This window comes from Pogonomyrmex barbatus, unplaced genomic scaffold (genome assembly GCF_055798465.1).
Source record: "Pogonomyrmex barbatus isolate J1 unplaced genomic scaffold, ASM5579846v1 scaffold3, whole genome shotgun sequence".
In the NCBI taxonomy this organism is placed as follows: Eukaryota; Metazoa; Arthropoda; class Insecta; order Hymenoptera; family Formicidae; genus Pogonomyrmex; species Pogonomyrmex barbatus.
The window spans coordinates 269,147-286,607 of NW_028297127.1; the positions used below are offsets into that span (position 1 = coordinate 269,147).

The 17,461-nt window shown below is 32.4% G+C and overlaps 1 protein-coding gene across 2 annotated transcripts; it reads left to right on the forward strand.

The window, feature by feature from the left end:
- Positions 1-1,017: 1,017 nt before the first annotated feature.
- Positions 1,018-17,360, forward strand: Regnase-1 (zinc finger CCCH-type containing protein regnase 1). Of its 2 annotated transcripts, none has more exons than XM_011636385.3 (6): positions 1,018-1,771; positions 11,726-12,510; positions 12,716-13,001; positions 13,176-13,506; positions 13,679-13,955; positions 14,672-17,360. In XM_011636385.3, the coding sequence occupies exons 1-6, from the start codon at positions 1,754-1,756 to the stop codon at positions 15,024-15,026; spliced, it is 2,052 nt and encodes a 683-aa protein (XP_011634687.2). In that variant the 5' UTR covers positions 1,018-1,753; the 3' UTR covers positions 15,027-17,360. The 2 variants fall into 2 exon arrangements, with proteins under 2 accessions (XP_011634687.2, XP_088936109.1); XM_089079983.1 differs by lacking the exon at positions 1,018-1,771 and adding an exon at positions 2,402-2,688.
- Positions 17,361-17,461: the final 101 nt, after the last annotated feature.

The window sequence follows — 17,461 nt, forward strand, 5'->3', positions numbered from 1 at the left end:
GTACGCACGCACGCACGCACGCACGCACGACAGGGGGTAGGGGGGGAGAGAGATGCGCGCGCGCATCACATACACTGCGATACGTTACATATCCCCTTCTCCTTCTCACTTTCACCGCTGTGTTGGAGGCAGAGCGGACATGTGTATCGACTGACATGCGGTACGCTGAGAACGAGCAGCGACTCGCTGTACATATTGTACGTATGTACATACATACGTGCGTGTACGTTATCCGGGTTGCCACCAGGATTCCCACCTGCGCTTCACAGTGAACGGTCAAAGACCTGAGGCCGCTTCTTCCCTTGCGAGAGCATTCGAGTCGAGTGCGCGGTCGATTGGCACGACTCATATAGATTCATCGTTGCATAAATCATTCTAAACTCATGGATTTTCAGAATGAAAATATATATCACAGATATCGCAAATTGCAATTATTTATAATTTGAAAAAAATATTAACAGTACTTCGAAGTGGCAAAAAATGAGGAGCCAAAGGATAGAACTGGCGAAGTGAATATACAAAGTGTGAGAAATATTGAATTCTAATCAACTGTCGCAATTCAAACGAATTGAGAAATATGAGATATCCAAGGAATGAAAACATAAAAGTAAATCTATTAATTTTCCATTTTCTACCCTTATATCGCAGAATAATAGAATTTGATGAATTTAACGCGAGAAAAGCATTTAAATTCATAATCGAATAACTTAAAGAAGAATCTATCTTTTGATAAGAAAAAGATGAAAATTAAAGAAAAATGAAAAATAAAAGGGAAGAGAGAAAAATAATAATCTTATATCTAGAAAGAAACAAATAGACATAAGGACATTTAAAAAAAAAAAAATAAAAGATCTCAAAACACAGGTTTGTTAGTCATAATTTTCTTAAATTACTTATAGGTATTCATATTGAATTATCCCATCATATCTTAATTTGATAAATTAATAAATTAATTAACAAATAGAAACGTTATCAGGTCACGGATGCTTTCGTTATCTCTTCCAAAAAATCTTATTTATAAGGAAAAGAAGGTATTCGTACAAGCGTACAATTTAAAATATTATATTCAGCTTTCTTTTTTCACTGTCGTTGTGTCTTTGCGAACCAACAAACCACATGAAGGTTTTTCAAAAATACAATAAGGAATCCTGAAAGTCGCCATCATCCTTTTTTCTACGTACGACCCTGACAGGTGGAAATCACGTGGCCGCTGCGACAATCACGAGGCGGTCGAGCGAAGTCCTATCGCGGGTCATGCGCGGGGAAGGGGGGAGTGGGCAGCGCCACCTCGATGTGCGACAGTGGCGGTCGCGGTTCGCGGTAGTGGGGAAGTCTGTCGCGTGAGCTATTCCATATCTCCATTCACTCTGATTCACTCACAGGTCGCTGTTGCGATCGGATGTGTCGCGTGATTCGTTGCGCTCGTGCTCGCGTTTCGCGTTTGTATGCAGTTGCGCCTCGTTGATGAGTGCGCGGTCGAGAGAGAAAGAGAGAGAGAGAGAGAGAGAGAGAAGTACACACACCACATCCTACATCCGGCGCGGGATATTTCCATCCAGCATCCAGTGATACGTGATCTAGCGGGGTCAGTGTATGGTGCGTGGTGATCTCCGCGAGGAAATGTGTCGTCGTTGGCCGATCGGCCATTGAAAAGTACAAAACCGCTCTGCCAACCGCTGCGCCATCCCGTTCGAACGCAATTCTCTCTTACGTGGGAAAAGGATCTACATTTCATCCACGATCCACGGACGAAATGACGGTCGCTGGAAAGGTAAACCTGCCGGATCTAACTATCCATCGCGAGAATTACCATATCGCAGGATTTCCGACGTATCTCTCGGAATACGTTCGACGAGATCGCTCGGATCTACGAATCGCAAAATGTGTGTCCAAACTCATATTTCATTTGTCTCTGTGGTTTTTCTTTTAAGAAACGGTCGGGTGAAGAAGGAGCTGTGTCATTCGTTTTCAACTATTATTCATTTTCACTGTTAGTTCATTTTTCATTTTAATCTCAGTTTAATTTACTCTTTATTCTTTTTTCTTTTTATTTTTAGAAATTTCTAGATTTCCTAAAATTGAAAACAAAATAAGTAATTAAATTTAATAGAAATGGATAGAAGTTTCCAATACTCTCGGCTTATCGCTGTCGTTTATCGCTTCAATGCTCCTTTACAAACATTGATGCTCCAGGTCCCTTGGTTTGTAATTTATCGATATAATGAACGCAAATCCTGGATTAGACATCCAGCTTTTTTCTTCTCTTTTATTACAACCGGTAGATAATTTCGACTATAATATAATCGTGGATATGGAAGGTAGGATGATATAGAGATGCCGTGGTTTCGTCCGCTTTTCAAAACTTGTCATTTAACAAACAACTTAAACTTAACTTTACTTTAATAACTTTTACACTACTGTACGCGAAAGAAATTTATTAGCGGATTTACAATCCGCTTTCTATTTCGAATACGATGCCGAATTTCGGCACGCGCGCGCCTACTATCGCACTTATCGCCATCATGGCGTGATGTTACAGTCGTAATCGGGCTGACGTTAAATCGCTGACTATAATTATACGAGCGATTAGCTGTCATCCGGTTTACATTGGGCCGTCACACTCGGCCGCTAATTGTCCGTCCGATATCACCGATAAATTGGCCGACAAGACGGTGACGGAACAGACTGGTGAGCGAACTTTTGTTTTTCCTCGTGGAAATCACGCCGTTCTATAAAAATAGTCACGTGAATATGCTAAACGACAACGGAGTCGATGTTTAAATATCATTCAATATCATTAGGAATCGCATTGATATATAAATTTACGTTTCTTTCCTCGAAATAATCCCGATCTAATTCTTTTAATCATAGGCCTCGGTCAGCTCGATATAAATTTTTTCAAATGTGATAAACAATTGGAAGAAATCATCAGCCATTATTCGGGAGCAGAAAGTCTTAAATGCTAAATATATTTACATGAAATAAATTTAAATATTTATATCACCAATCACGTGCCACTATTTTTAGCAGACTTTAGCAACGTAGCGGTTCTACGATAATTTGATATTATTATCTGCCTTTATTATCCCCCTCAACAGAAAATTTTTCAAATCTGCAAAGCTATAAGGATTCATCTGCACATAGAAAACGATTTCTTTGGATTTAATAAATTAGATTTTAAAGAAATTTTTTTTTTTTTAAATAATCCAAGTAACCTAATTATTGATTCAATAAATTCGAGTGTTTGATTTTTCAAATAATAAATAGCTTTATTTCAAATTTGAAGAAGCTCTTTCTTCGAAACAATATTCAATCTAGCCAAAATATTATTTAGTTCAAAGATAAATTTTATTTTCTTTAAATAATAATGTTTTTCTTTCTTCTGTTGAACAACATGACTATACTTTGACGAAGCTGCAAAACTCTTAACAAAACGATATTTAAATATGATAAAATTATGTTGTTTAAATTAATTAACTTTCAAGTTAAATAAATATAATTGTTAAATCTGAAGAAACCTTTTTCTTAGTATAGTATGCCAGCGTGAAAAGACTTTTGGCAATTTAGACTTTGAAAAGAAAACTGGAAAGGGGGGCTTTTGAGAGAAATTTGAGTCGAAATTTTAGTTTTAGAATACTTATTTGATACACGAATACATACATTATTAAAAGCGGGAAAATGCGATGCGATACGAAATGGCTTCCTCGACCTTCCTCGATGTTTCTCCGCTAAAAAAAAAAAGTTGATCGAGATAAGAACTAAGAATATCCGGGTGTTGAATGTTGTCTTTTAATTATTACGGGATGCTTCGTTCGAAAGAGGGGAACATAGAGACTCGATCGCGATCAAAAACGATATATTTTGCGCTCTCGTTTGGTGAATGTGCGCTCTCGAAGGCGCGCTTCCGGGTTGGAATACTTGACATTCCGCCTTTCATGCAAGCGAGCAGGAGAAAACGGCCAAGTGGACACAGCCGCCGCGCGCCGCGAGTCGATCGGACTCGCATTAATCATTCGAAACTCAGCCCGCGCGCCAGTCCACTCGGACTCGTTGGAAGTGTGTCAAATCCGGTTGAATCCCGTACCACGCCTTGTTGTGTGCCGTGTGCGGCAAGGATGAGCAGCATAGAGACACGATTGCCGCACGGTAACGGATACGGATACGCGAGGCCATTCCTTCCGGAGCGGTCGGTTCCATCCGGATCTTTGTCCGTCGTGATCCAACCAAACAATTTACTACTACTGTTCATCGATTATTTATTAATTGTTTTAAGGATGAATTTAAGACGATTACGATTTCAAATAAACTTAACTATTCTCCAAGTAAAAACGTGGAAAACTCGTGAAATTCTCAGAAAATCTTGTATTTTACTCTCAGAGGATCTCGTAGAATTTTATTCGGATTCAAGAAATTTTTCTTGAAAATTCGTTTTTCTATTAAATTTAAAATTTTTTATCCCCTTCAAAAAAAATTTTGAATGTTTCCGACTGTCACTAATTAAAGATTAGCAAAAATGGAGGGAGTACTTCGTCGTGTCGGTTATCAAAGATCTCGGATAAAATCCCCCCAAATCCCCAAAAGTCATCCATTTTATCAAATTGTATGAATACACTTCCCAATCATCTAATCATTTCAAAATTGCAATGTTTGTAAAGGGCCATTCACGAACAGCGTTATTCTATTACCAAAGTGAGATTGTATGAATTGCAAATGGACATTATAGCCATACGATCTACCAGATCTTTCTCATTTTTTATCAAGATTCACGCATTCATGTAGCCACTTTGGTTAGATTTCTTCATATTTTATCTTATATGAATATGTTAAATTAGATGACGATTGGTTTTGTATCACAAAATTTTTTCAATTTTTCATATTTTTCTTACATATCGTTTAACAATATCTTAGAGATGCTATTGCCTCATTTGAACGCCTCATTTGAACGCCTCATTTATTCACCTATATTTGTTGATAATTCTAAACATCATTTGATATCGTTTAGAGCTCATTTTCAACTCATTTATAACAACTTAGAGACAAATCTTTTTTTATTATAATTGAATTTTGCAATGCTAAAATGCTGAGTTTAAATTTATAAAAATGATACATATGTAGAGAACAAATATCAGATGTTGTACAAAATTTTTAAAATCTTATGCAAACTTTATTTTTAATAATTACTTTCTTAGGCTTGATCCACATTTTAAATGAAATAACAGGATAACCACTAAATTAAAAAATAAAACAAAATAACAATAATTTTGATTGAGAGGATGACCAAATTTTTGATATTGTATTTTAAGTAAATGGTTAATATCTGAGATAATATTTACAGAAAGATGAAACAACAATCTCAATTTACAGCCGGACATAGAATAATCACATCACGTATATATGTCAGTCATAAATAAATTATAAATATATTAAGTCTTCTTCTAGATTTACGAAGATTTACGAAGATTTGTGACTTTCATTATGACAGGCATTTCTTAATTCTTAATTTGAGATTTAGCACATGATTTTTTTTATTTACAAATTTTTATTTTATTTACTTTGTGTCGATTGATTAGTTTTTAATCATTATTACTTTAATTATTTTTATATCATAATATTTGTGTTAATTATTTTTTCTCGTGGAGTTTACTTTCCTTGTGCTAGTTCGATTTTCAAGTCTAAATAAAACTATTAACGACATTTTCGTTTTTAAACATAAAATGTCAGCACTTAAAAATTTATATAAAAATAATTAAAAATTGGAATTATTACAAAATTTATCTATAAGCTAGCAAAAATATTTTGACAAAAAGATGTGATAAAGATGCAAATTCGAATATAGTATATTTCGTGAGCGATTAATTTTAAAAACATTTTGGCACACAAATAAGACCAGCAACTAATTTACCAATTAAGCAAGTTAGTGATCAATACGACATAAAAAATTGCGCATTCAGAGAAAAAAGTCAGTACCAGTCATTAGAAATGTATACACAAGTAGCGCCTTAATTAATTGTATAATAAAGTTATAACAAGAATAATTAACAAGTTATTTATATTTTATAATCAAGAAAATATAGTAATATTAATTATTAGTAAGAAATCGTTAGGCTCTGTGTATAATGGAGGAAATATTAGGAATAGGAATAAATATTAAATTTTAGAAATAAAAATTCAGAATGAAAATTAAACGTAAATAAAATATTTTAGTGCAGTTCAGTGCAGCGACAAATGATAGACCTTTTGTAACCAACAAATAATAGACCTTTCAAAATATTTTTTTTGTTTTATTTTTAAGATGATTGTATCACTTGTAATGAAATATTTTTCTTTAAAATGCATCATATATAAACTTATATTTAGTATATAATAAAAAAAAATAAATTGCTTATTTTAATAATTATATAAATTGATAAAAAATAATAAATTAATATCATTTATCTATAATTATATATATTATTATTATATATATTATTATTATAATTATAGTAATAAGTTATATAATACCTATAAATATACACAAATAATAAAATTTTTAAATTTCTATATTATTTGAAGACTTAAAATAGTAGAATCTAAGTTCTTTATATATTATGAAAAAAACGAATACTTGACATGAATTATGAGTCTACTATTTTATATTTATCACTTTTTGTTACCTAGATGATAAAATATAAGAATAGTATTAAAATAATGATATTCTGAATACATATTATGCAACTGTTTGTAATGGATATCTATCGAAATTGTTTTATTATTTCCTAGTTTTCTATTGTCTTTTCTAGGAAAAACGAAATAATTCCGAATTCGGATTCTATTCTAAACAGTTCCATTCTAACCCTAGTTTTAGGATTTTATTGTCTAAATATAATGTCAAAATAAAAAAGTTTGCACATTGGCTTGATATATGTCGATATTCACGTTTATTATCTTTCTTTTCGGTTCTTTTCTTTCTTCCAAAACTGTTATTGAAAAAAATAGAAGATAAATGAGAGTAAAATGCCCGAAAGCGTTCGAAAAAATGAAAGTAATCCGTCTTTTGGAACGTGTTGAATAGACTTCAGGAGTAAAAAGAAACTAGAAAGAAAAACATTAGTGAGAAGCAGAAGCCGCTTATTGACAGGACAGTTTTTTTTTTCGAAATTTTTTTCTTGTATATACAATTTAATAAAAAACAACATTAATGGCATATTAAATAATGGTATATAGTTGCCATCTCACACACCACACACACACACACACACACACACACACACACACACACACACACACACACACACACACAATTTTATTTATGTAACGTCATGTCACATCATGTCTCATTTTCAGCCTATTCGCTTTTTCCATCAATCGCAATTTATTCATGATTGCCTCGCACAAAACGCAGTGAGAATTTTAGGTGGAGGAAGTATGAAGATTTCTTTTTTAACTTTAAAACATCTCCGAGTGATAGGCGAGGAATCAATCAAAAACGTTCATATCATTTTGGAACAACCATTGAGTAAAATTTTTCTCGAAAGCAATACTTTGGAAAATGTAGCAAGGGAAAAATGTGATTAATGGGGAAATGGGGTTAATTTTGTAAAAATTTATAATTTTATAAATTTGTTATAATTTTGTCAATTCTATATTTGATGGTATTCAAAAATTGTACGTTGATTTGACAACGTTGTACGTTCTTTTACAACAAAGTAAGAATAATAGTGCTGTCGAGAGAGTCAGCGCTGGAGAGAAAGTGCACAACTAAGAAACTTTCTTCGAAAAATTGACGTCTTTTAGTTGCTCTACTTTTTTCGCGGGCATTCTAATAGAATTCAAACTAGCATCCGCAAACGTAGTTTATTTACTGACATTTTGACAATCAGATTAAAATATACATCTGCGATGTATATTTATATCGCTCCAGAATTTTCTCATATAGAAGATTTGTAATTTGTTGCAATTGATCAAATATTTGCCATTTGTTATAATTTGTTGCGCAAAGGAAGAATCTCTTTTTTTATTCTTTTCTTCCTTCTTTCCGAATTTCGATATCAATGTCCATACAGGAAACGCGAAGAAGGCCGGCAATGAATGTCTCCGGCAAATCCCATGACGCAACTCGACGACCACAAAAACGTACATTGAAATTCATTAATATTTTAATAATGTATGTACGTGCATAGGACGAGGTCAAACGTTCTCATTCTTATTAATACATGTATTGACAACCGAATTTTACGCGGGAGTTACGGTGAATATATTAAAAAGTGTAATACACAGAATTTATATATTTGTAGATTCTTATATCTGTTTAATGCACCATTGGTATGCATAAAAATAAAAGAGATAAGAATTTCCTCCCTTTTTTTTTTTTTTTCTCCTATAGAATTTCAAAAGAGCGGAGATTTGAATTTCGGTATCACTTCCACATTTGATCAGAACTGAATAGAAGTGATTCGATTGTTTTTCTCGCTTTCTCTCTCCTTGTTCTTCTCTCTGTCTGTATATATAATATTCGCATATGCCACGTACACGTTGTCCATCGTTGCTCTTCACATGTACCCGATACACATTAAGCTAGATCCGGGAGTGGTGGGCGACGATGCAAGGTTGTCGAGAAATTCGTCGCGGCATGCTCGCAACACTGCCAACTCTGTTTCGGATTTTGCAACCAGCCGATGTTTCAGTTCTATGAACTGAGAGGAGAAATTCCCGAAATTATGACTTTTACGGAGAAATATCATAATTGATAACGCGATTTTCGCATTATTTGTATTGTAATTAATCAGAATTGAGAAAATTATTTTATAAAAGTAACTAGTGTAATTACAGTCCCCTTCCCCTTCCCCCAAAGATTATTTACAAATCCGTTACAAATTACCGACTTTGAAGAATAATATGGTTACTCAAATAATAACGAGTTGTTATTTTTCAATTACTTTTCTATTAATTTCTTGTAATATTTGTATGCATAATTATTTTAAATGCGACTTTTATATTTTTAATTCAATAATTTTACTTATTATTTTATTTGATTATATTATGTTATGCCATTTTATAATAAATCACAATCATTTTTAAAAAACTTAAAATCAATATGTATATAATATGTATTATCGTAGTAATTTATTATAAATTAATATATACATTTAGAATCAAAATTACGTGATCAATATTTTTTATGTAAAATTTTTGCCAAATTCAAAGAATCGTAACTTCACGAAAAATTACCATAAATCAATAGTTTGAAGCTTTTTTAAAGAATAAAATCTCAACTTTGATGTTTATGTGATAGTTATTTATCATTAAGTAATTATATAATTATAAAAATTTTATATTTTTATATTTTATTATACTTTTTCTTATATAGTTTTCTTTTATAGTTTTAGGTAGTTTGCGTATACTTCTTTTCCACATTTCAGAATGAAAATATATAGTGTCATTAAATTCTGATTCGAAGCTTCAGAGTAAACACACCTATGAAAAATTATAAAAAAATATATTTCTGTAACTCGTGCATTTTGAGAGTGATGCAAAATTGTTATTTTTATTTTACACCTGCAATATTACGTTCCGCTGATGGACCAAGTGATCTGTGCTCCCATCCCCCCTGCCTCTTTTCCCCTATTCCCTCTCTGCGCTTGTTTTTCTCTCCCCTCTCTTCCTTCTCTTCTCCCTTCTCTCTTTTTGTTTCCCTTCCTTTCTTTCTCCCTTCCATATCCCCTCGCGTCTCTACTTTCACCTGAATCTCTGCTAATGGTTTCATCCGCCAACATGGGAGAACTATGCCCTATTTACGATAATTTCTCAAACAGGAGACGAGTTACATGAATTTTTTTTACGCGATTATTTTGCCAAATGCTTTTAGCAGTTATATAAGGATATTAAAAGAAAATTATATTAAATGAAACATATTGAAGGATGAATATGAAGTAAAACTTTATATTTAGAAAAGATTCTTTACAATTTGAAGTTCTTTTTTTCTTTGTAATTTTGTTACTTTGTTGCTTCGTTTTTTTAATTTTCGTTATTTATAGTAACAATTTAAAATGGGCTATTATATCACGTACTCAAAGGATCTATTTCTATTTCGTGTAATTGTCGTTATCTCGTCTTATTTCAGACGTAATTTGGAGTAGAAGTTGGATAATTTGAATTTGTTTAAGGAAATAATAGTCATTTTACATGGAATGCATGCATATTGCAGCATATCTAGAAGCTTTTTAAATTGGTATTTGTATAATTTTGAAAATGAATTTATTCGATAAATAAAATATGTTACGAATATGTTATTTTTTATATCGTCGAAGGATATCGTCGATAAGTAATAATTTAAATAATAACTGGAACAATAAGGAATGATTCAAGTTTATCTTGAATATATCGATGTATCGATTAAAATTATATAAAAATTATATTTAATTACATAAAGTTATTTTTTTTTTTCAAATATTTCTCAGTACATATTTTGAATAATATAAATATATACATAACTAAATTAATAAATCAAATGTTAATTTCTAGTAAAAATTGTCTAATAATGCTTAATTTTTCATAATTATTTTTAATATATTAGAAATGTTACTGCATAACAATTATCTAATTACATTTAATTTTTAATATTGAATTGTAATATTTATAATATTAATGCAATGTTAAAACTGCAACGTATAAATAAAATGAATTTTTTAAATGAAATATACTTACGTTAAAAGTTACTTTTAAAGGGATACATTACAGAAAAATCCTTTTTTTAATTTGAAAAAAAAAAAAAGTTCAAAATTTCACTACATTTTGACATTTCTAAACATCTTTTGTTCTCAGAATTTTTTTGTTCTAAGAATTCTAAAAAAGTCCATACATTTAATTGAAAGTATTCATTTTGTAAAGTTACTCTTGAAACCAATCGCGCGCGCGTGTGTGCGTGTGTGTGTGTGTGTGTGTGTGTCAATATATTTGTGTACAATAATAGCCAATCAGATTTAGACACTTTACTTTGTTTCATTGTCCCGCAGTGATATGTTCATTTCCTATATTTCTATGTCCACAGTTGGACAAGGCTTAAATTAGGCTAAAGATTTTAAGGTGACTGACCAGATATGCTCGCTTTCACTATAATTTATTCAACTCGAAAGAAATATTTCGAATTTTATTAAAATCTTTCAGGAATACATTTATAGATATCAATCTTTCGACAAATGTAAAAGAATTTTGTTTTCTAGAAATATTACTACATATATCTCATAAATCTCATAAAAAATATTTTTAATTCATATTTTCTTAAATAAGTATACTTTTTGAATTAACAATCACAACGGTGTCCTTTTCTTTAAAATTAAAAATTTTTCGTTTTTTTTGAAATACTAATTAAAATATTTTACTTTAATTTCTCTAAAAATATAATTTGAAGAAAGAACGTTTTCTCAAAATTTTTATTGATTTTTTATGCGTTAACTTGATTATATTTTCAATTTTTTTGTTTATAAATGTACTTTTTGTTATTTTCAGGAATGGGGATACTATTGTAAGCGAAAGTCAGTACCTCCCATTTTTTATTTTAATTTCCTGCGAATGGATAGAAGCAACAAATTCGTGACTGTAACAATAAATTAGCATTTAATTAAAGTTAACATTTAATTATGCCATAGATTTCTTTAATGGTAAAGGTTCCAGGTTCATAAAGATGTCTTTATCACGTGTAGCATTTTTAATCTTAAGCATTGCAAACACTTTCTCATGTCTGATGTAGAGATACATAGACTGCACAGTACTGGGTACGGGCAACATGCCGGACACCGAGGACTCCTCGTACGACAGCGATTACGAGGTCGAAGACTCGATGACGACAATGGCGACGACGACGATGACGACAATGACGACGACAGCAGCAACGCGGCATCCACGCTCGGAATCGCAGGTGTCTTCGGCACATCAGGATGTATCTCGCACTACATCTGATACCCTGGCGGCCGAATTCGCGGAGTACGTCACCATTCAGGGATCGTCACCTACCCAGAGTCCAGGGTACACCGCTCGCGTGGAATTCGCTCTTAAATTGGGCTACACTGAAAAATTGGTACAGGCAGCTCTACAAAAACTAGGCCCGGACCCGGGTCAGAACGAATTGCTGGCTGAACTGATCAAACTTGGGGCTACTTGCTTTCCAAGGTTTACCGATGGTCCTGATGAGGCGGACAGTCTGCTAGACATTGATGTGGCCACCGATGAAGGAGGATCGATCCTTTCGACAACGGCGACGAATACCGCGGCAACAAATGCCATCTCTTCGATGGATCTAAGGCCCGTTGTCATCGACGGCAGCAACGTCGCTATGAGTCACGGCAACAAAGAAGTGTTTTCCTGTCGTGGCATCAAGATCTGTGTCGATTGGTTTCGCGCCAGAGGCCACAAAGAAATCACCGTCTTCGTGCCCAAATGGCGGAAGGAAGCCTCGAGACCTGACAATCCTGTCGCCGACCAGGAAATCTTGGGCGAGCTCGAGAAGGATCGTTTATTGGTCTTTACACCTTCCAGGTCAGTTCGACAATCATGTGAAATTTGCCTTATTTCGGGATATTCAAGAAATATATATATATATATATATATATTTCTATATTATATATTATATTTTATATATATATATATATATTTCAAAGTTTACATTTACTTATCAATCTCTAAGAGAATGAAAAGTCTCTTAAATTCTTAATTTTTTTAACGGAAATACAAACTTTTATAGATTGGTGGGTGGGAAGCGTATGGTATGCTACGACGATCGATACATTCTAAAGCTGGCAGCAGAAGTCGATGGCATCGTCGTCAGCAATGACAACTATCGAGATTTAGCACAAGAAAATCCCGAGTTCAGAAAAGTTATCGAGGAAAGAATCCTCATGTACAGTTTTGTAAATGATCGATTCATGCCACCGGACGACCCACTTGGCAGAAGTGGACCTACTCTGGAAAACTTCCTCAAAATCACTCCCAAAAAAGTCGATTCCGCACCTCCGTGTCCTTACGCCAAGGTAATACTTCTTTATCTTTATTCTTTTTAAATTTCAAAACTAAAAGAAGCTTTTGCTAAAAATTGAGAAATAAAAGTCACATCTTAAATCGAAACATTCCTTATTAAATTGAAAGATTATATAAAATCATTTTAGCTCTCAATTAAATTAATTGGCCTTTTCTTGAATTTCCAGAAATGTACATATGGTAACAAGTGTAAGTTTCGACATCCCGAAAGAGGTCCACTCCCGCTTAAATCTGTAACTGAGCGACTGGTGGAACACGCTCAACGTCACTTGCAGGCTCGTGGTCCGAGTTTGAGTTTGCCACTACCGTCCACAAATACGCCCGTGTCTTTACAGCACCCGCCACTCTGTAAAACTAGATCGGCCGTACCGCCGAATGTCGTTCAATCATTATCGTCTGTCCCGAAAAGCAGATCGGTAGAGAACGTCACGTCTGATTTATCTGCAACTAGTCTCGCCATTTACAGTCAGCAAATGCCTTCTACACAAAATTCTCAAGGTAATAATTGTAAAAGATAAACACTGGATATAGTATTATTTATTAATTATTTAATATAAAAGTAAGAATAAGCTCTTTTTTAATACAAGAGAATTCTTTTCTTTCTCTTTTATAATATTTCATCATTGAATGATTCGAATAATTTAATAATAATCATATATTTCTGTCAAAGGTTATTCATCAACGATGAACTGGACTGCGCCAAGAGTAAACAATCCTGAGCCAGAACCGGTGAATATGCATCGCAAGTTGCAACGACAGCTAACTCTGAATCCAGCTTGTGATCCACGACTTTATCAATTCAGACAATATCATCAACAACAACAGCAGCAACAACAACAAACTGGTCAGCCATCGCAGCAACAAGCAATCATCAGTCCACCACATTCCATGCAACATCGATCATTGGCAAGACATGCCAGCAATGAGTCAACGTATCCAGCTATGAGGTAAGTCTTTATTTAAATATATTTACCATTTCAAAGTATGAGTTTTATCGTAACAAATTCGTAAGATCTATACATTTTAGACGATATCAAAATATTTTTGTATTCTATTTCAAACACGATTTTATTTAATCTTTATAATATTCTCTGAATTATTTTCTTGAACGAAATTATTTCATTTAACGAAAAGAAATCTCAAGTCAGAGTAAATTGTGCAGACGACTGCATAGCATGAAGAGAAAAATTGCATCACAAACAGTGTCTCCCAGTCGCTTTTCGAGAATATAAGTCAAGGGCTTCGGGCATTCGCGATTTTGTCCGAATTATATAATGCGTGGTACTCGTAGTAACATTATGGAAATTAAAATTAAAACTTAAGATAAGGGTAAAATGAATAAGGATGAATGAGCTCCTAATTTTTACCGCGTCGCTGTATCGCTACCATCAAACGCGAAATTCTTAGCCGAGTACGCGGGAATCTTAATAATATAAATTATTTTGAATGAATTATTAAAGATATTTCCAAGATCCCTATCAGTCTCGCCCTGTTCCACGGCCATTAATTATCTAAGCATAAAATTACATGTATTAATTATTTTAATGATGCTAAGGTCGATCTTTAATTTCTAATTTGCTTTAAAAAGTAAAAGCAAATATAATTCAACTAAAATTTCATAGAATGAAATGATTTAACTTAGTCTTCTTATATCTGATTTCAGCTGGGACCACCCCGATTGTTTTCAACATCATCACCAGCACGTAATGCGTATCGCTTCCGCACCTGATTCTTATAGAGCATGGCCGCGGAGTACTCCTCTGGTGCCGCCGTCACGGGTACAAAGATTAGGCACCTCTGATCCCCAGCTGAATCTCTTACCATTGCCATCATCTACGAGCTTACACATGCCTTGGGGCACGCAAACTCAGGACGTTCGACGACGTCTGCATTATCACCTTGCTAACATTTTTCCTGAAGAGCAGGTGCAGACTGTGATGGCACTTCATCCCCATGAGACCGATCCCCAACAGATTTGCGCCACCATCCTGGCAATGTTTCCCAAGAATCAGAATTGATGCAATTGTGAATTTTGCACAAAAAAAGTTTACGAGTTGAAACATTAATTTAAGGAAACAGCTTCTATGTAGCGTCCTCGTATTTATTTTTGTGGGTACATCATATATCATAGAAGAAAATCCATGCAATCCATGCAAAACGTTTAAAATTACTGGTTACAATTGATCGAATTGTTATAGATATTTGTTTTTTGAGTGTTTATGCTTTATTCTCTCTTTTTCTTTTCTGAAATCTTGGAATTTTAAAATTTCAATGCGTTTTCGTCCTGCTAGCCGAAATAAGCTAGTATTTCGCGGATCGAGAAAGCGAGAGATTAAAATTAACAACTCAACATAAGAATCTAAGAAATGTCTTAATTTTTTAGACGTCTTCTTAGATTTTTGTAATGTCTCGAAATAATTAATGAGAGAAAATCGGTCGTGCATATCGAGCGCGTATTAGTTTAGGGCATTACAACGCGAGCGTTTATTGTTACATTATTCGGAGTTATTTACGAAAATAAGAGAATATAAGAGCATGTATTTTAATCTGTCGATTTTTAATTACAATAAACTCGTGTCAACGATTATCGTCTCACATTGAGCCGATCAACTTCCGTCTTCACGACCGCACTCGCGAAATCGTCTTGCTTCTTCATAGATTTGTTTATTAGATTTGAACAAAGTTTATAGAATATATAATTTATTATAATAATGATGGTATAGAATTTTATATATTATAGAAATAATTAGATTATAGAAATAAATACAACAATTATTCAATTATTGTAAAAAGACCATTTAATAAATAGTCAATATCAGTTTATCTGCTTTATCATACAAAGTACAATCTATTATCTGAAAAAATTATTACATGTATGATGAGTTGAAAAAGATATGATATAATTTTCGGCAAGACGATACTGCGAAAATTGGTCGTTTATATTAGCGGCTGTGAATTATGGAAAACCCGTATATATACGTACAAATAATTATATACTTATACGTTACATATGAAATTATAAAAAATTATATATACACATATACATGCATATAAAGCAATGTGTATATAAATATATCTGTATATCGCCTGGCGATATTAATAGTTCATATTAAATATAGTACAGAGGATTCAATTATAGTCAACAGAATCGAATTTCTTTGAAGTTAAATTAGATCCGATATTTTTCTTTTGACAAATATCGAAAAAATTGATTCTTGTTGATTATAACTGAAAATATGTATATACGCACGAAGCATTTTGGTGACCTGAAACAGGACAAGTATATCGTGCAAATTGTACGAAGATTAATATTTAACTAACTTTTATATCGTTGTGTTTTCACCTCATATTGAAGAATATTGTATAATATTTTAATCTATTGAACTGTCAATTACATACTGCTGTTGAAATCTGCGAAGAAAAAAGATTAATTTCAGAATCTTATTAATCATGATGTATTTATGAAGAGAACTTTAATTTAATTTTCAGATTTTGTTTGAAATAAAATAAATAATTTTCTATTTTTTATTTAGGAAATATAACGGACATAAAATATAAAAGACCTTTATTAATAATTTAATGGGCTGAGATTAATCTTTTTAGGTTAAATGTTTACTTTTATAGTAAACGAATGTATTACGATATTTTTACTAACAAAAGAAAAGAAATGTGTGTTAATCTGAAATAAGATTTTTTAATGCTATTTTATAAGAATTATTTAAAAATTATAAAGATTATGCGTGTATGTGTGACAAATCATATATAAAGTAAATCAACGAAAGTAATAAATTTAAAAAATGAATATTTAAAGAAATAGATATATTTTACAATTTATAATTTATATATTTTATAATTTATATTTAAAGTTTGTTAATAATATAACAGAGTTATACTATGATAAAGGATTTTTATAGCTTTTCCGAAGATCGCGCGATCTTTTTGCCTCCCTCTCACCTTTCTTCCAAATCTTCCTCTATGTTTATTTAACACAAATGCTATAAAATTTTAATATATATGAAGATATATACATACATGTACGTGTGTGACATGTGTATACATATGTATATGATAAATTACTCTTCCCTCGGAATCGCAATACCGTGTATTGCTGAAAATCCGCGCATTATGAAGCGAATATTGTGTTTTATTATACTTAACAAAGAAACAAAAAGTAAAACATTTATTATTACATTATTAAAGAGAGAAAAGCGATAATCGTTTCATTTATAAAGAGCGATTGTTATTATTTTTATAATTCGTGTTAATCTATGAAATATTTGTGCATGTATCTCAGATTAGACAGTATCAATGTTATTGCGAATGTATATTGCAAATAAAGGTTTTTTTATTTATATTGTCAGCATTTTTGTAATTTTGTCATATGCAATGAAAAAATGTTTTCACTTCTAAAAATCAGATTACTTATATCCATGTTTTTGTAGCAAATTAACAT